Source organism: Lynx canadensis, chromosome D3 (assembly GCF_007474595.2).
Source record: "Lynx canadensis isolate LIC74 chromosome D3, mLynCan4.pri.v2, whole genome shotgun sequence".
Lineage (NCBI taxonomy): Eukaryota > Metazoa > Chordata > Mammalia > Carnivora > Felidae > Lynx > Lynx canadensis.
In genome coordinates, this window is record NC_044314.2 from 26,669,200 (window position 1) to 26,689,231 (window position 20,032).

Below are 20,032 nucleotides of genomic sequence, written 5' to 3' on the forward strand. Positions count from 1 at the left end.
TTAAGGGTTCGCTTTTTGTTCCACTTCAAAGGAAATTTTAGTATTTTCTCCAAAATGATAATAGCTTTATTATTTATTATTTTACACATAATAATGGAGAAAAGCAAAACAGGATAAAGTATTTAAAAGTTCTGTATTTCTTCCTGTTTAGACCTTTGAGACATGGATGGTTAAACTGGCAAAGCGTAGCTCTGTTTAATTTTATTAGCTTTAACCTTTAAGGTAGTGCATATTGATGTGCATTAGTCTTATTTTTGTGTTGTTTATTGCTTGAGCATTTGAAGGTATTTTATTCTGAGAATTTCATCAGTAACACTTTTAAGGTATTGACACTTAATGAAGAGTTTGAAACTTCAGATTTGCAGTTAGCATGTTGAAGGGAGAGTGTAAAGGGTTAAACAAAGAAGCCCTTTAACCCACATTTTCTCCCTCTCCCTTTTGATAATTACATTATCTTGAATTGCTTAAAACTATCCAGCCATCTAAATGTTAAACTGTTGATAATCCCTTAAACTTAGTTTTCCTCCTTGAAATTATAATTGGTAAAATTACACGAAGCCTATTCAGCTATTCAGATGCCTCCTGAATGTAAACATCTTGTTCATAAAGCATCTTGGAAATGGCACATTAGAATCTTACTTTTCTTACCTTCAGGGAGTATTTTACCTCAGGTTTGTGCAGTAGTCTGTTTGGATTTAAATTTCTGCTTCAAACACTCAGGATTTACTGGTTAGAAATCCCTGGAGAAGTATACTTTGTATGTGAAACTCAAGCGAGACCAGGCCTGAACCATATTACCCTATTTTACCCATAGAACCTAATGTGAGCCCGTAGTACTTTGTAATCTGAAATTTCATACGTGTGCTGTGTCCTTTAATCACCTCTTAGGTGTAACCCATCGATGATGGCCATTAGTTTAAAAAAAAAAAAAATTGTAGGTACTAATGTCTTTGAAGCATACTGATTCAGTACTGAGGCATCTTTGAAGTTCTATTTTTGGCTCTTGCCCCAGAAAATATACATATGGGAATGAGCCAGATATGTAAATAATAGCTAAGAAAATATGCCTAGAGAGCTTGATCATATTACAAGTAGGCTTTAAGGATTCACCTATAAGATTTGGATCAAAACCTGAATTTTAAGCCCTTAGTCCCAAATATTGCTTTTTATAATAATGTTATATACTATTCAGAGTGATTCTTTAGTTATCTTTGGTAGTAGGACAAAGGTGGTGAGATGAAATTGCAACTGTGCTTGATTTGTTCTGAACTTTTGTAGAAACGCCACCTCCTGGATATATCAGTGAGGATGGAGAAACGAGTGATCAACAGTTGAACCAAAGTATGGATACAGGTAAAACTTACCTTTCAAAATTCCTCAACAATGAGATAATATGTTTTTGTCCTGTTTGGAATCCACAAGAATTATTTACAGCTCTTTTTTTTTTTTTTTTTTTTTTTTAATGTTTACTTTTGAGAGAGAAACAGAGCACAGGTTGGGGAGGGGCAGAGAAAAAGGGAGACACAGAATTTGAAGCAGGCTTCAGGCTCTGAGCCATCAGCACAGAGCCCGATGAGGGGCTTGAACTCATGAATAGTGAGATCCCAACCTGAGCCGAAGTTGGATGCTTCACCAACTGAGCCACCCAGGTGCCCCTTATTTATAACTCTTAAATTTAGAGAAGTGGGGATATGCATCAAAAAAAGAACCTTCTATATTGATATAATCATATTTGAACCATTGAAGGGAGGGCCCTCTTGTCAATGAAAAATTAACACATGCTGCTGTGCAGAATAATTGTTACCGGTTTCTCTCCTTAGATTGAATGAAAATTTAGAAACCCTCAAATACTTTTTAAGTATTCTGTACTTCTGTTTAAAGTTTTAGTTACCCGATGAAAAAACGTGTTTGTGATGAAAAACCATAATGAACCCAGTAACAGATTTTCTGAGGAATTTGCAGATGGGGGATGAGGATCAGCTTTTCAGTACTCCATTTTTTTTTTAAAGTTTTTAAAATGTTTATTTTTGAGAGCGAGCGAGCATGAGTGGGGGAGGGGCAGAGCGAGGGAGACAGAATCCGAAGCAGGCTCCAAGGTCTGAGCTGTCAGCACAGAGCCCGAAGTGGGGCTCAAACTCATGAACTGTGAGACTGTGACCTGAGCCGAAGTTGGACACTTACCCGACTGAGCCACCCAGGTGCCCCATTGTGCTCCTTTAACTTAATAGTGAGTTCTGAATGATAGTAGGTTGTTTACACAAAACACCTTGTACCTGACCAGATTCAGTTAATTCTTAGTTTTTAGCTCTCCGCTCCAGATGCAGTGGAGAAAAAGTTTCAGCATGTAATAAATATTACATGTCAAAGCTTTAAAACAGTTCTTCTGCAATAAAATGTATAATCCATCAGAACTAATTAGGTTGCCAGTGAGATAGTTGTGGTGACATGGTAATTGTCTGATTTCCTCTGTTTCTCCCTGTCTGCAGTCTTAAGGATTGGATACTTTAGTATCACAGCCTGTCAAATTACACCATCAGTTTTTCTACACAGTTTATACTAAAGCATTCTGTAGTTATGATAATCTAAGTTATTTTTACTTGAATTAGCATTGACGGGAGTGGGGGGCTGGGGACTGGCTTTCACAATGATTCTGTTGTTCACATCTTTCCATTATTTAGACTCCCAGATGAAGAAGCTTCTCCTGTAGCAGATCATACTTGTAACTGTTCAGAGTAGTAGATAACCAAGAAATGTAGATAATCTAATGACCACTGGAAATAACAGTGCATCTTAATGCACACTGTCTTACTGCACACATTATTTGGCTTTCTAAATACATCTTCCTGTCACGCCTGTATGCCAAAGATCTGTATTCTTGAACCGGTCGTGTTCCTTTTTGCCCCATGATGGACAACTGCCACTGTGACATTTAAAAGTGAATGCCAGGAAAAGATGCTCAACCTCATTAGTCATCAGGGACATGCAAATCAACAGCACGGTACCATACCACTTCACACCATTACATTGGCTAAATCAGAAAGAGACGATAACAAGTGTTGGTGAGGATTCGGACAAGTCAGGAGTCTTCATTTGTTGCTGGTGAGAATGTAAAGTGGTTTGGTTGCTTTGGAAAAGTTTGTTGTTCTTTAAAAAGTTAAATGTAGAATAACAATATGACCCAGCAATTTCACTCCTAGGTATGTACCCAAGAAAATTGAAAACACGTCCACACTAAACTTGTGCACAAATGTTCACTTAGGTATTACCCATAGTAGTGCAAAAGTGGAGGCCACCCAATTGTCCATCAAATGATGAATGGATAAATTAAATGAGGTGTGTCTGTATGGTGAAATATTATTCAACCGTATAAAAGAATGATGTACTGATCCGTGGTACAATGAAGATGAACCTTGGAAGCATTATATTAAGTGAAAGAAGCCAGACACAGAAGGTCACAAGGATTCCAGTGAGTGCATGAATCCCTATTTGATCATAGGGCTGACACAGGGGAGGAGCGATGAGGTGCAGATAATCATTGGTTATGATAAAGGTCCAGTTTGAGAAGGAGAGAAGAAGTGAAATCAACTACAACGGATTCAGTGTTTCGGGGTCTTGCTTTGAACCGAGGCTAATATTTCTAATTCCGTTACAGAGGGGAGATGGTACTTTTTCCAAATGATACATGTAAGTTATTTCTCGTAATGACAGTGTACATACTTGATTCGTGAGGTGTTAAAAGTTGGTTCAACCACCAGGCTTCTACCCGCTATCTACTCCTCTCTCAGCACTGTAGTGAGTTCTGACTGACGCAGGGCCCCAATTTAGAGCAAAATTGAACTCTCTTTAAACTCTGGTTTTTTAGAATTGTGGGAGTTTTCTAGATACTTCCTAGATTTCTAACTTAATTCTATTACGGCCCAAAAGAACATGCACGATTTCAGTCTTTGGAAATTTACTAAAATTGTTTTATGCTACAGCGTGGCTTATTTGTAGAGATAAGAGTTTCGTGAATAATTGAAAAGAAGGTCTGTTCTGCACATGTGATGTTCTCTACGTCATTTCGGGCATGCTCAGTGGTGGTGTTTAGATCTTCCTAATCCCCTCTCATTTTTCTCTACTTGTACTGTCAGTAATGGAGAGGAGCGTTAATGTCTCCAACTCAGATATTGGATTTGCCCTTCTCTTCCTGTAGGCCTGTCAGTTTTTGCTTCGTGTATTTTGAATCTCAGTCATTAACAGGTGCACATTTAAAATTATTATGTCCTTCTGATGAATTTCACCCTCATTATAAAATGTGTCTCCTGTTAACATCACCATTTCTTATTTATTTCATTGGTTGTATGGTAGATTTTTCATCCTTTGAGTTTGTTTGTATCGTTGTGTTTAAAATGTGTCCCTTGTGGACAGCATTGTATGTCCTACTCTGTCAGTCTTCGTCTTTTAATTGGAATATTTACTCTCTTTTTATTTCATGTAATTAGTACTATCATTGGGTTTGGGTTACCAGTTTGCTGTTTCTTTTCTATTTGTCCCATCTGTTTTTTGTTCCTCTGTTTATAATTTGCCTGCCTTCTTTCAAATTTATCAAATATATTTATGTTTGAATCCATTCTATTCACTCTCTTGACTTGTTAACAGTAGCACTTAGTAGTATTCTCTCAGTGTTCTAGTGATTACAGTGCCAGTTTGGTCACCTTCTCCTTAGATTGTTAAGTTGGAATGTTTTACAGCTTCCTGTGCAGTGTAAGCATTTTACAACACTAATTCCATTCACCTACCTCTGTTATTTGTGCTTCTGTCGTCCTTTATTTTACTTACACGTGTGTATAATCCCCGAAGGGTGTTATTTTTGCTTTAGACTTTGAGGTGGTGGTTTCTTTAAAGGGTTAAAAAGTAACTTTTTGTGTTTACCTCCATATTTACCATCTCTGCCCTTCCTTCCATTTCCCTGGACACTTGTCCAGTCATTCTGGTGCCATTTGTTGAAGAGACATTTCTTTCTCCTGTTGATTCACCTTGGCACCTTTGTTGGGAGTCAAGTGGTGTATAAGAGGGTCTAACTTTTGGTCTGCTGTTAAGCGAATTCAGTGAATTCATTTCAGATCATCTATTTTTCAGTTTTACAGTTTCCAGTTTAAAGTCTTGATCTGGTAATTCCAGTATCTGCTTCACATGTAGGTCTGCTTCTGTTGTCTTTTATCTTTTCATTAAGGGTCAGTCTTTCCTGCTACCTTGTATGTCTCATGTGTTCTTTTAATTGGATGCTGAAATAATACTAGAGAGTCCCGTAGATCACATTCTCCCTTGGAAAGCATTCCCCTTTTCTCTCTCTGGTTGCTAAGTTGAGGAGCTGATCTCTTCCATACGATTAGGAGTTGAGTTGGATGCATGATGATTTAATGTTTTAATCAAATCAGATCACCACAGGCTTGAAAGTAGGGTCAGCCTCCTCCCTCGGCAGGTTTTCAGATAGGAGTGTGGCAAGACTGCAGGACCTCTCACTGCTTTCCAGCCCCGCCCACAACTCCCCCTGCTACCCTGTCCTCAGCTAAAGACCTGTGGGTTAACACTGACTGGCGAAGAGGACTACATCCGTGCTTGGTCTTTCAGATTCCATTTGCCTGTGCGTGGCCATTAAAATGTTACTGGGTTTTTCCTTTGGCAAGCCCAGTCCTGTGTGTGTGTGTGTCCCGACTTGGCGGATGCTCTCAGTGATGAAAATGGTTCCTACTCTCTGCTTACATAGGAAGACTTCATCCGCCTCTGTAAACTAGTTCACTTAGGCTTCATAAATAGATCTCCAGCTTTTTGGTAGCTCTAAAGAAAAATATAATTTTTTGTGTGTTTCCAGTATTTTCTTCTGGTTAATTTAGGATCCAGGGTTTTTCTCCATCTTCTACATTCTAATTATAAGGGAAACCCTGTAGAAGTTATTAATAAAACAAAAGAAAAGCACCTTTATTCTCATCATAAACAGAATTCATTCTCATTGAAAACTTGAAAATGCATATAACATAATAAAGAAGCACATTTTTGAGCTGGAATTGACATATTACAAGTGTCTTTTTTCTTTTTTTTGCCTTATCTAATGTCTCTACCATTTTGTGTCAAATACAGGAGAATATTTTACAGATGAACTTATGCTGCAACATTTTGAATTCTGCAAGTGGGTGTTCATTATAAAAAATTAAAGATAGGTTAAAAAAAGAAAATACATTCCATGTAATTTACATCATCCAGCAATAATTATTCTCTTAATTTTAAAAGGTTCAGTGTTTACAAAGAATAAAAATAAAACAACATTGCAGTGAACGTCATAGAAAAAGAGCTAAAAAGTGAGAGAAATACGCACCTAGGATGTCAGATTCTAGACACCTCATTCTTGACTGCTGCACTAGACTTCTCTGGGCTGGTTTCATGACATAGGGAGAAATGAGATTAATGGCTGAGGTATGACTTGCTTGGTAATGAGGTGTAGAGCTAAGGTTGAAGGAGTTACCCCGACATGATTCCCAGTTTCCTGAAAGGTTTGTGAAAGTGATTGGTCTGTATTCAGTAAATTAGGTCCTTTTAAAGCTTGCTTTTCAGCAGGTGTGGTATAAAAACAAAAGAGTAGATAATTTTAGTTCTTCAGGGTTTTCACTGTAATATAAAAGCAAAGACATTCAGGTGAAATGGCCTTAAGACCTTTAACTGTCCTTTTGTATATGCCTTTTGAAAGATTAATTCTATTTTTGTTGTTTTCATTTGAGATCTGTTCATTTATGGTTGACTAATACACTTGAACTTACTAATATATCTTCAGCCATTAATTTTGCTAAAGAAATCCAAACTAATACTCCTCAAAAGAAATTGCAAGATAACCCTGAACATGTAATTCATCTCATACCAAATGAATTCCATTTGGAGCAAACACTTAAACGTTAAAGATGAAACCCTCTAAGTTTTAGTACATGACACTGAGGAATTTCCTAAATAATCTGAACGAGAAATACACAAGGTTTAAAACCATCAGAGACAATATCGACAAGTTTAAATAAATAAAATTTAAAATGTTACTACCACACACCTATGAGAATGGCCAGAATCCAGACACTGGTGACGCCAAACGCTGGTGACAGTGTGGAGCACCAGGAACTCTCATGCACGGCTGGTGGGAATGCAAAATGGGACAACCCCTTTGAAAGACACATTATGGCAGCTTCTTACAAAGCTAAACATACTCTTACCTTATGATCCAGCAGTCCCGCTCCATGGTGTTTCCCAAAAGAGTTCAAAATGTATGGACACACAGAAACATGCATATGGATGTGTATAGCAGCTTTATTCACAATTGCCAGAACTTGGAAACAACTAAGAGGTTCTTCAGTAGCTGAATGGATAAACAGACTGTGGTACATCCAGAGAAAGGAGTATTACACAGCGCTTAAAAGTAATGGGCTACCAAGTCATGAAAAGACGTAGAGGAACCTTAAATTCGCAATGCAAGTGAAAGAATCCAAAGTGTAAAGGCTGCATACTTTATGATTGCAACTCCATGACGTTCTGGAAAAGGGAGAACTGTAGAGACAAGAAAAAGATATGTGATATCTAAGGGGCTCGTGGGGAAGAAGAGATGAATAGACAGAGCACAGGGGATTTTTATTTTTTAGATTATTACATGGTGAATATATGTTATATTCTTGTTAAAACCCATAGGATGTACAACTCCAACAATGAAACCCTAGTGTAAACTGTGGGCTTTGGGTGATAACGGTGTGTGGGCGTCGTTTCTTTGATGGCAACGAATAAGCCATTGTGCAAGGTGCTCGTTGCAGAGGAGTTTGTCCGTGTGTGTGTACATGGGTATATGGGAGTTCTTTGTACTTCATTGTACTCACTTTTGCTGTGAACCTACTGCTCTAAAAAAGTAATGTCTGATTTAAAGAATTAATGTTACCTTGCAAGCTATGTCTAAAGAAACCAGAAATGTGGGGAAATAGTTGCAAATGAATGACCAGTCTTAATAACTGACTTCAAAATTCATTTATTTTTTCTAAAGTTTATTTACTTAGAGAGCACACACATGGGGGCTGGGGGAGTACAGAGAGAGAGGGAGAGAGAGAATCCCAAGCAGGCTCCTCTCTGTGCAGAGCCCGACGCAGGGCTTGATGGCACAAATTGGGAAATTATGATCTGAACCCAAATCAAGAGTCGGATGCTTAAGCCAACTGAGCCACCCAGGTGCCCCTGATTTTGAAATTTAAAACCACTTATAAATCAAGAAAAAGATGGTAGGTAATAGGAAAATGGACAAAAGTACACGAACGTGCTATTTCTAACGAAAATGAAAAGAAAATAGAGTAGCCTCTTTAACCCTATCAAATAGGCAGGCGTCAGAAGGTAGAGGCGCAGAATGAAGATACGCTAGCTCATAACTTGTGGGACCAATCATTTGGGGAAGTACTTTGGCACTTGTAAAAATGTAATACGCGTTCTTTTTGATCTGAAATTTCCTCATTGAAAAATATATCCTACAACTACAGGCAAACTTGTATGCAAAGATACACAAGTATTCCTCTAGATGCTTCGGCTTCCAGTACTACTAGAAACCACTGCCTGTATACTGAAGATACTTTCTCTCGTTACTGGAAGTCGCAGACTTTAGTGGCAGTGTGAATATATGAGTAGCTAATTGGTTAATTATCCGTTGATCTGCATCTTTAAAAAAAGTTTCTAATAAATCGTTAGCTTATGTTAACATTTACACATTTTACGAGTGATTACAGTGAGCCATTCTTTCTAGATCTGGTCGCTTTTGATAAGTGACAAGTACTTAATAGAGGAATCAATAGCTGAAAGATAAGAATACTTGGGCAGTTTCTTCCATTTCTCATGGTAGCTTTGTTTATTTTATACCAGCTTCAGGAAACGGTGAGTTTTAGTTCATTGTTCTAAATATATTTTGACCTTTCTTAGTTGGACCTGTTGTGACTTGCCAGCAGATTTTTCAAACTGAAGAACAAAAAAAGAACTCAAGAACTTAATTTTTTTGTTTGGGAAGACGGTTCTGTCTTCAGAAAAATAATTGTCACCTGTTCTCTATTTTTGGTTCATCGGTTTCTTTGGGGGTTGCCATCTCACCTGTTGCCGCCTGGTATTTTGTCCTGGTTATAATGGCGTGGGGGAGGGGAGACCTGCGCGAGGCTGGGGTCTCACCTGTCTTATTCTGCATCTGCACTGTTGCTGTGTTGTTTGAAGTGTGGGGGCTGTGGGTCGTGCTTTTTAGCATAACTTTCCCCAAACGTGAAGAGATGATGACCAAAAAACACAACGTATTCTGTAATTATAAGATTGCTTAACAGCGTTTACGACAAATGCGCTTTAAAATGTAATTGCATGGAATTGGGTGAAGTAGTCTCTGAAAGATTCTGGTTTTTTTCTTCTGTGTTTGTGTATTTTATGTATCTGTGCCCCCTCTCCTTATTGTCTTGATTAGGTTTAACCTGTTTGCCTAAAACAGGAAGAAATGGATAATTTTCTAAGAAAATGTAATTTACCAAAACTGACTCGAGAAAATAGAGCTATCTTAACAGTGAACTTTCATGGAAGGAAAAGAGAAATGTCTTAGGGTAAACCCTAGAAAATTGTTAGCTACAGACAATTTTACACAGGCATTCTATCAAACTATTAAAAATGCTTTATTACAATGCTATGTAAACTGTTACAGAGCTTAAAAAAGACATAAAGCTTCTAGATTGTCTCCACGAGGCAGTATAACATTGCAGTTAGAATGTAAATCCGCAGACCAGTATTGTTTGAGATTATTGATGCAAAAGTGCTAAATAAGGAATTTTATCTCTCATCCCCAAATCAGCGTCCTACTTAATGGGAAAATATTAGAAGTATCCCCTGAAGGTTAAGAGTAAGTCAGGAATATCCAACTGTCACAACTGTTTTATCGAAGTGTGACATATCCCAAAATGATTCACGAATTAAAACACATGATCGTTTTTAAAAATTCTGCTTAATCAAAATTAGGAAGAGTCAGTCTTAAGACAGATGACCAAATATTTACAACCCATATCATAAAAGGACTAATATCCCTAGTACATAAAGACCCTTGTATAAATCAGTGAGGGTGATCAACACCACTGTAGAAACATGAGCAAAAGAAGAGACTGTTCACAGAAAGGAAATGCAATATAAAAAAGTTTAATAAAGCTGTTCCATGTCACTTATAAGAGAAATACAAATTAGAACTCTACTTGTTAAAACCATGTTTTCACCTGTCAGTGATCACACATCAGCATCCTCCTCTCACCATTTATGTTGCCACCGGGAATGTAAACTGGTACCACCTCTATAGATGACAGTTTTGGCAAAATCTATCAAAATTGTGGATGTATAACCCTTTGACCTGGCGGTTGCTCTTAAGAGAATGATATGATTGGAAGTATGCAAGATGTACAAGATTAGTCATTTCTATCTTGGTTCATAAATCAGAAGATCGAAAATAGTCTGAGTATCCATCAATATGGGATCATAATACACCATAATGTAAGATTATGCAGCTTATGTTGAGAGAGAGAGAAGGAGGAAGGGAGAGCGATAAATAAGGAAACATCAACATCCTTGATAAAGTTCGGTAGTGAAAAAGCAAAGTTCAGAATGGTTACCATTTGTGTATAAAAATCAGGGTGGAAGGGCACAAAACAGTATATATTTGCTTGTGTGGCTCATAGACTGTTTCTGGAAAAGTACACAAAGAACTGGCAACACTGGATGCCTTTGGGAAGGAGAACTGGGCGGCTAGAAGCTAGGGCTGCTCATACGCTCGTACCTTTTATATATTGAAGCCTCCAAAATTAAATTCACATATCGGAGTTGCCTATTTTGAATTGTTAGGATGTAAACTATCTGTATTATTTGTGATAGTTACAACCAGATGCAACTAGTTTTACAATTATTTGGTCAGAAGTTCTGGAAGTACTTGCAGATCTGTGACAAAATTGACTCCTTTTGTTTCAGGATCTCCAGCAGAACTGTCTCCTACTACTCTTTCCCCTGTTAATCATAGTTTGGGTAAGTGGCAAATACTTCCTCTCCCCCACACTCCCCCCCCCCCCCACATTTTATAATATATCCGTTAATCAAATGTCTTCTCTGAAAATTATTTTTCATATACATGAGAAACAGATCTCAATGAATAATCAAATGATTGTTCAAATTAGTGCTTTTTAAAAATGATAATTTGCCTTAATACTATTAAAACTCAATACTATTAAAACATCAATACTATTAAAACTATTAAAACAGTATCAAACCGAATAAATCTTTCTATCCATGGAAATCATATTCTTTATGGAAAGTTTTATGATATATTATGGCTAGATTTATATGGGTATGTTTATTTTACGATATTTTGTAATAGCAATTACTAATATAAAAAGGTGTGTGTCTGTATATATACACAGACACACAGTCACAAATATGCATGGTGTATGGAAGATTGCGTGTGTGTGTACATTGTGTAGTTTATCCTTGGCCTTCGTTTTACCTCAGTATTTCCCAATTTCTCTGCAGTTTCTACACATGAGGAGTTTATTCTACAAAATGTTCATGATACTTCTTGGGTCTTTTAATCAAAATTACAGAAGTTAAATTCATGTGGTCCATGAAATATGTAGATTCTTTTGATTCCATATTCTGTTTCTACTTACATGCCTTTTGTGTTTTATTACTTTCTGTTTCTTGTATATGCATGGGTTTTCTATTTGTGTAACTAGGGTAACTCACCGAGAATCTCATGTTAAAATAGACAATGTCAAAAATACGTCGTATTTTGTGTTCTATGATTATGATAGAATTTTTCTTCTTGTGGCGTTTGACTCAGTCCTTGCTCCAGCTTTATTCCACTTTATCCTACAAAAAATTAGTTTTATTATGTAAGTTGATTTACTTTACCCGTGATGGTTTTATATTTGAACAGGAACTAGGACAAAACTACTAGTAGAACATGACCCCCCCAGAAAGTCTAAAAAAGATGTTTGAAGATTAGATGACCGAATGAGATGGGGGAAATTTGAAACATTGAAAATCCGGTATGATCTAATGGAGACTGGAGTCTGTGGTGTAGATGTTAAGTCTGCTTCCTGAGCTGCAGCCAGTTTAGGCTGGCATAGAGCACGTACAGATATCTGATGATATTCTATCTTTTCTTGGCTTGAACTGTTCACACAACATTTCTTGCTTTTATGGGTTTGGTTTTTTTCCCCAGATTTGCAGCCAGTTACTTACTCAGAACCTGCATTTTGGTGTTCAATAGCATATTATGAATTAAACCAGAGGGTTGGAGAGACCTTCCACGCATCACAGCCCTCACTCACTGTAGACGGTTTCACAGATCCATCCAATTCAGAGAGGTTCTGCCTAGGGTTGCTCTCCAACGTCAACCGAAATGCCACCGTAGAAATGACAAGAAGACATATAGGTATGTGTTTTTACCTTGTGTCAAGAACCAGTGCCGTATACTCATAATGTGAGCATCGTGCAGTTTGCCACATCAGAAGATTGTGTGCAGAAACGCCTGCCTTGTCTCTTGTCAGTGTGAGTGCACAGCTTCGCTGCTTTAATAGATCCGCTGCTTTAATAGATCTGCAGACTCTGACCTTCGGCTTCTCTTTATTTGGCACCCTTGGTTCCGGGAAGTCCTTCGATAAATGCATGTTAAAATTACTTTGCTGCACCTCTACCAGCCATAAAAGTGTCCTGTTCAGATTTTCGAATTACAATTTTAACAAACCATGACTTTTTTCCAGTCCCCTAGTATTTCCCCCTTCAGGGAATTAATATACTAAATAATTAAATCTGCTCACCCTTAATCTAAAGCAAGATACTTTATTTTATTATTAAAAAATTTTTTTAGTGTTTATTTTTGAAAGAGAGACAGAGTGCGAGTGGGGGTGGAGGAGGGGAGAGAGAGAGGGAGACACAGAAACCAAAGCAGGTTCCAGGCTCTGAGCTGTCAGCACAGAGCCCAGTGCAGGGCTCGAACCCATGAACCTTGAAATCATGACCTGAGCTGAAGTTGGACGCTCAACCGACTGAGCCACCCAGGTGCCCCCGAAGCAGGATATTATAAATAAGAACTACTATTTAGTACGTAGGTCAAAAAATAGTTCAGAGGCTCTCAAAATGTGGTAGTCTCAGACACCCTTTCAGCAAGTTCATGAGGTCAAAACTTCTTTCATAATGGTACTAAGATGCTATTTGCCTTTTTTTTCACTCTCATTCACTCATGAATGTACAGTGAAATATTCCAGAAGCTACAAGGCATGTGATTTTGCAAGAGATTACATGTAGAATCTGATAAGAATCCAACTTTCTTCTCTTAAGCCAGACATTAGAGAGATTTGCAAAAATGTAAAACATTGCTGTTCTCACTAATTTGGGGGGGGGAGGGGAAATAGTTATTTTTCATAAACATGTTATTTATATTAGTATTTAATAGATGTATTATTTAGAACCTTAAATGCATTATAAATTTTTTTTGAATCTCAGTTTTAATATCTAATGTGCTAAGTTTCCATAGATGCAATCCACATAAACAGCAACTCTTTGAGACTCCAGTATTTTTTTTGGCAATGAGGTAGAAAAAGTTTGACTAATATAACTGAACATAGTTCTCATTTCCTTAAAGTAACCTCTTTTAACAATAGTTTGCTTCATTTTCTAATGAATTAACTCTGACCCCTTGTGAGAAATAATGCTGGTCACTAAAGAGCGAGTATCATTCTGCAAACGTGCTGTAACTTAAAGAGGTCTGTTAATGTTGCTTTGTGTGGAATTTCTCAAATCTTGCTTGATGTATAAATTTTGTGTAATCTTAGGTGTCTTGTGGGTAAGGAAGGCTTCTGAGTACCCACCCTACGTTAACTAAAATAATTCTGGTTTTGCCTGTGTTTTAATTGGGGTTCTGCATAAAAATTCAACAGGTTCCCTCTACCGTATTTACTTCTCTACATAATTTTAGGTTGCCGTAATTATTGGATCTTTTTACTTTGAATTTCTAACTTATTGGGTGGTTTTGATGAGAGACTATAGCTTGGAAAATCTCTGCTTTTTGGATTTAATCTTTTCCTGATGGTCAAGTGTATGTTTGGTTGTTTTACAAATATTCTGTGGTCACAAGAGCAGGGCATCAGGTTCTGTGTTTATGTATTAAATGTTTTCTTAGTTTTCATTTGCTGTGTAACATGTTACCACACGCTTGCCAGCCTGAAACAACACGGATTTATGATCTCACAGTGTCTGCAGGTCAGGAGTCCAGGCATGGGTTAGGAGTCTCCTCAGGATCTTACGAGGGGAAATCATGGCATTGACTTTGTCGTGTCCTCCTCTGGAGCTTGGAGGGCCTCTTCCAAGCTCACATGATTGTCACAGGGTTCACTTCCTTCAAGTTACAGTTCCTTCATTTCCTGCAGACTGACAGCTAGAAGCTATTCTCAACAAGTGGGTGTCCCCTCCATTCCTTGCCTCGCGGGCCGTCTGTCTTCACGGTCAGCAGCCGAGAATCTCTGGTGTTGAACCCTCTCGCTCACACTCTGAATCACTTTCACCAGGGACAGCCCCGTCCTTTTTAAGGGCTAGCACCTGATTAAGTCAGGCCTGCCAAAAGAGGACCTCCCTTTCTTGAGGTCAGCAGATTTGAGACCTTAATTACATCCGAAAAATTCCTTAACGGCAGCACCTAGATTCGTGTTTGACTGAATAATAGAAAATATGTCTGCACACCAGGAGTGAGAACCTTAGGTGCTGAGATCTCTACCTTTCACAGTTGGTTTTTTAAATCCTTCTATCTCTAATATTTTGTGTGTATTTGTCCGATTCTGAAAAAAGTATATTAAAATCTTCCAGCATAATTTTTTCTCCCCTAGTACTGCTTATCTACCTAGGGATTTGGTGGTCACCTTAATATAATTGTAAAAATGGCAAATGACACTAACTTCTTGATGATTTTATTCACTTTTTTCTTAACCTTAGTGGCATCTTTAAGGAAATACTGTCTATTATAACGAAGGTGTATTTATCCAAACACTTAATTCCTTTAGACTTAACTCCATTTATTTTACGTGTTTTAAAATAATACATAATTTGTATGGAATTCTTTACATGTACTTTTTTACATCGTTTACGTACTTTTGACAAGCGTGTATTTTTTCAAATCAATAAAATCATTGTTAAAAAATCCTTGGAAAAATACAGAGTGGTATGTTTCAATGTTAGACCTCAGAAAAGCATTGCTATGGAAAGGTTATCAAAATACCTTCTATCATTTTAATCCTCCTCCGAGAAGACTCTCCCAAAGTCATACTGAAACAGGAGATGTTATGAAACTAATCCCATATGTATTTTGTTTTAGGAAGAGGAGTACGCTTATATTACATAGGTGGAGAAGTTTTTGCAGAGTGCCTAAGCGATAGTGCAATCTTTGTGCAGAGCCCCAACTGTAATCAGAGATACGGCTGGCACCCGGCAACAGTGTGTAAAATCCCACCAGGTATGGATGCATCTGTGTCAGCAGACCTGTTGTGTCAGCGCGCTGAGCTTCTCTAGTTGCTGTTAATTTTAGGAATCAGGAGATGATTGGCGTCCTTGCATTTTAAGATCTGTAGCCCCTTTAAAATTATTTTCTTGATCATGATATTCTTTTCACACAATTTTTTTTCTTTTTTTTCTTTTTTTTTTTTTTTTACTTTTTTCAATCGTAGGCTGTAATCTGAAGATCTTCAACAACCAGGAATTTGCTGCTCTTCTGGCTCAGTCTGTCAATCAGGGTTTTGAAGCCGTGTATCAACTAACTAGAATGTGCACCATAAGAATGAGTTTTGTGAAAGGGTGGGGAGCAGAATACCGGTATGAAATACATATTCAGTTCTTCAGTTTCCACAATGTTTGACTCTTTTCTCCCCCATTCTTTGTATCTTCCGGAGTTCACACGGATCTATTTTCCTTAAGGTTATGGAGTCAGCAGAGCATATGCAAAATCACAAAAGGGAGTTGGAGGTCTCTACGTTCAAAACTACTGCCAGTTCCTATGCTGGCAGTGTAGAAGACAGAATTAGAACCTGTGCAGACATGCGCTGTAACGTAATGCAGGGTGTTAAATACCATAAAAGGGGTATATTTGAAGGCTATGTCAGTTCGTGGAAGGAGAGGTGCTTTCACTGAGGCTCTGGGAAGGCTTCTTCTGATAGAGATGCCACATGGTCTGGATTGTGAAAGATGTGTAGGATTTCAGTTAGGGGTTGAAGGGTTGGGCCACAGTGATCCTGGCAACAGAATCCAGTTCCGTGTCACTGGAGTATGGAAGGTAAAGGAGAAGGTGGCTGGACAGACAAGTTGACCAGATGAATATAAGGTTAAGAGGTAGAACTTTATTCAGTAATAGAAGGGGGTACTTGTTAGGGGCCAGGCACTGTGCTGTGTTTTTTGTTTTTGTTTTTGTTTTTTAATTTTATTTAATTGTTTGTTTGTTTATTATATAATTTATTGTCAGGTTAGCTAACACCTAGTGTATACGGTGTGCTCTTAGCTTCAGGAGTAGATTCCCGTGATTCATCACTTACTTTATAAAACACCCAGTGCTCATCCCAACAAATGCCCCCCTCGATGCCCATCTCCACACACACCCGCTCCCCAACCCCCGCCACTCCCTTGATCCTCAGTTTGTTCTCTGTATTTAAACGTCTCTTATGGTTTGGCTCCCTCCCTGTTTGTAACTGTATATTGATATTTATATTTATATAAATATTTTTCCCCTTCCCCATGGTCTTGTCCTCTGTTTTAAATGCAATATCTCACTCATTTCAGCATGGCTAAGAATTAACTGTTTCTGTTCCCTTTTTTTTTTTTTTAAATAAGGTTGCAAAAAGCGGTTCAAACGAATGCTTATTTGGAAATAGGCTTAGAAAAGATTTGATAATTTGCCCAGGGATGCACTGTAAGTGGCGGAGACGGGGGACCTGACGAAAGCTCTCCTTGACTTTTAGCCCCCTCTCCGAAGGTAGCAGTAACAGTCACTTAATTGAGTTTTACAAAGGCTAATGTGTCAGCAGGGGATAAGATAGATTAAGTTATTACCAAATTAAACAGTGGATTGAATTCCACATCAGAGAAAGCAAAGACTTCCTCAGCATAGTTAAGGCTAGAATTGTAAGTAAAATACTTAGCCTTTCTGCCGCTCATACGCGTCACTGTCTGAACGCCTGCGTATGAAAATACTCATATAGTGTAGTAATAGTATTCCTGTTTCGTCCAGTAGTTTGAGCCCTTCTTCAGAATGTATTTCATTTCATTTGGACCTGATTCTGTATCTTGAACAAATTTTGGGAGGTGTGTGCCTCTTGGGATCATGAGACTTGAGGTCGGCTGGTCAAATGCTCTTATAAGAAATACATAGTGTGTTATATGTTTATATCCTAGAATGAAGACTTGTCATTATTTTGTCCAAGTTCTATCGGTAGAATAATTAATTTTGTGATTTTTCTTTTATTTTAATCATTTCCCTTTTGACATATGATGCCTTTAAAGAATGCCGAGTTCCTTTTTGCCTTGGACTTAAATTGACCTGAGTTGATATTAAAATTTAAATTTAAATGGTTACTATCTGATACCAGGCTTTTAGGTCACACATTTTTTTCTTCAAAAGATTAGAATATTACAGAACATGGGAGCAGAAATTTAGTGGAATTCACTGTGAACTGTAGAGCTCAGGGAGAATTCCACATATGTCCGTAGGTCTCCTGCTAACCACAGCTTTAATTGGTGGAGAGAGGTACTGCCCTTCATGCATGACGGACTCTGCCGTTCATTAACTCAGAGAGAATTGAAAATCTGTAATTATGAGAAGCAGTAACACACAGTATGTTTTTATTTGTATAAAGTCCGATAGATCTACCTTGGGTAATAAAGTAGTTTCCTTTAACATTTCCTTTAACAATAATGTCAAATACTCCTATCTGTGAACTATTGGCAGTTACCAGGAACCTTTTATCCTTATTGACAGTGAAGCTGAGGAGGTAGAGCTAATGGTTACATTTCTAAAACTACTTTTCAGTTTCTTAAAATGCCAGCATGTTTGCCAACATTAAAAAAAAAAAAAATCAGGAAGTATCATGAACAGGAAATACAGATGTGCAAAGAATTGATACTTAATTGAGAAATATACCTGAGCTCAGTGGATTGATACTGAAGTGAGTAAATAGGGGGATAAAGAAGTTTTTGGGTGCATTTCTGTGCCCAAATACATATAGTGACAACCTTCTTAAACCTACTTACTTCCCATTCAGTGACCCGGATTAAGAATTATTCCCTAAGGTTAAACTAATCTGGTAATGAATGATCTGATTCAAAACAAACTGAGAAATACCCAGAAGTCCACAAATGACGGGATCAAAATTAAAAGGGATCCTGGCAAAATCCTGCAGAATGCCTGATCTGAGGGAGAGATAGAAGGCAGGGGAAGCTTTATGTGAAGAAAAACAGAGAACAGAGGGGAAAATGAAGAAGGGTCAGTCCTGCCTCTGCCTCATGGATAACGTGAGTGAACTTGTGAAATGTGCCAGTGCAGTTTTAGGCTGCATCGACCAAAATGTAGTATCTAAGTCAAAATAAGACGCTGAGTCTGTGCAGATCAGATTTGAGACTGTTGTATTGTGTTCCGTGTGTCATGTTTTAGGAATGATCACACATCAACATGTCTTAGTGTACGTCTCAGACCCTGAGACAAGGATTCAAATGCAAGGAGTTTGTTCAGGAAATGGAGGAAGCACTGGTAAGGAAGGAGGAAGTAGGGAAGTGAGGTAGGGGGAGGGAAGGCGGCCAATACCATTATTAAGCCATCTACTATGTTGGGTGGGTCATTAGAGCTTTTTCCGCCAGGGAAACTTGGGAAACAGTAACGAACGTACAGAATTATCTGACCCAGAAGGAAAGGAAACTGGACATTTAAATGCCAACCCCCCTGTCATTGGTTGAGGGCTGCTCCAGGGAGGTTAGTTTCCTAGCACTTGCGTGTGGCCAGAGCAGAGAAGTTCTCAGGCACCGAAATTCAGATACATGCAATTGGAAGTTGGCTAGAGAACACTGAAAAATCCAAAGGTGCTAGTGGGGCACTGACACCATCTGCTACAGAAAACCACATCCTTTGAAATACAGTTTTAAATTCATTGAGCATGTGTCGCTTGGAGATGAAGAGTTGATAATGGCCTTTTCCCATGTTTGAAGGGCTGTCCTGCTAAGAAGCAAGCAGACTCACCAACTTACTGTATATAATAAATAAGAACTAAAATCAGTATGTGCAAGTGACAGGATGTCATTGAACAATTTGTAATTCCCAGAGTCTCCCATTATGTCGAAGTACTAGAGGTGTTTCTTATTAAAAGCCTACATGATGTTTCTAACAGGGATGTTTTTCTTTGGCTTTGTCAGGGAAAAGCTGAACTCCAACTCTTAACATTCTGTGATAAGCTTAGGTCAGAATTCTGTTTGGTTTTGGTATACTTGAAATTTGAGCCCTGTTCCATTTAGACTTTCTTTGGTATTTGAATATCCTGTGTTCTATGGTTGAATAGTAAGTAAGGTATATTCTGGTTTGCTTGGGGGCACTCTGGTTGGAGTCTCTTGTCCTAGCATGGTTATTAATAGTGACTACATTCACTTTTTTTTTTTTTTTAATATTTATTTATTTTTTAGAGTTAGAGAGAGAGAGAGAGAGAGAGAGAGTGCATGCGCGCAAGCGGGGGAGGGGCAGAGAGAGAGAGGGAAACAGAATCTGAAGCAGGCTCCAGGCTCTGAGCTGTCAGCGCAGAGCCCGACGCGGGGCTCGAACCCACTGTGAGATCATGACCTGAGCGGAAGTTGGATGCTTGACCAACTGAGCCACCCAAGCACCCCTGATTTCCTCTTAAAGGTGTCTCATTTTGGATGGTAAATAGTCAGGTCACCCTCCTAATTTTAATCTGAAGAGAAAAGGATATTTTTGTTCATC

The 20,032-nt window shown here is 38.1% G+C and overlaps 1 protein-coding gene across 7 annotated transcripts in view; it reads left to right on the forward strand.

Moving 5' to 3' along the window:
* SMAD2 (SMAD family member 2) overlaps positions 1-20,032 on the forward strand; it is an 84,099-nt gene that overhangs the window by 55,577 nt on the left and 8,490 nt on the right. For 6 of the 7 annotated variants that reach the window (XM_030336987.3, XM_030336993.3, XM_030336989.3 and 3 more), the window contains 5 exons: positions 1,279-1,353; positions 11,011-11,064; positions 12,260-12,472; positions 15,404-15,541; positions 15,753-15,897. In XM_030336987.3, coding sequence (XP_030192847.1) covers positions 1,279-1,353; positions 11,011-11,064; positions 12,260-12,472; positions 15,404-15,541; positions 15,753-15,897 — 625 coding nt within the window. The remainder of the gene's footprint in view (positions 1-1,278; positions 1,354-11,010; positions 11,065-12,259; positions 12,473-15,403; positions 15,542-15,752; positions 15,898-20,032) is intronic. The other variant, XM_030336992.3, reaches the window with a different exon arrangement.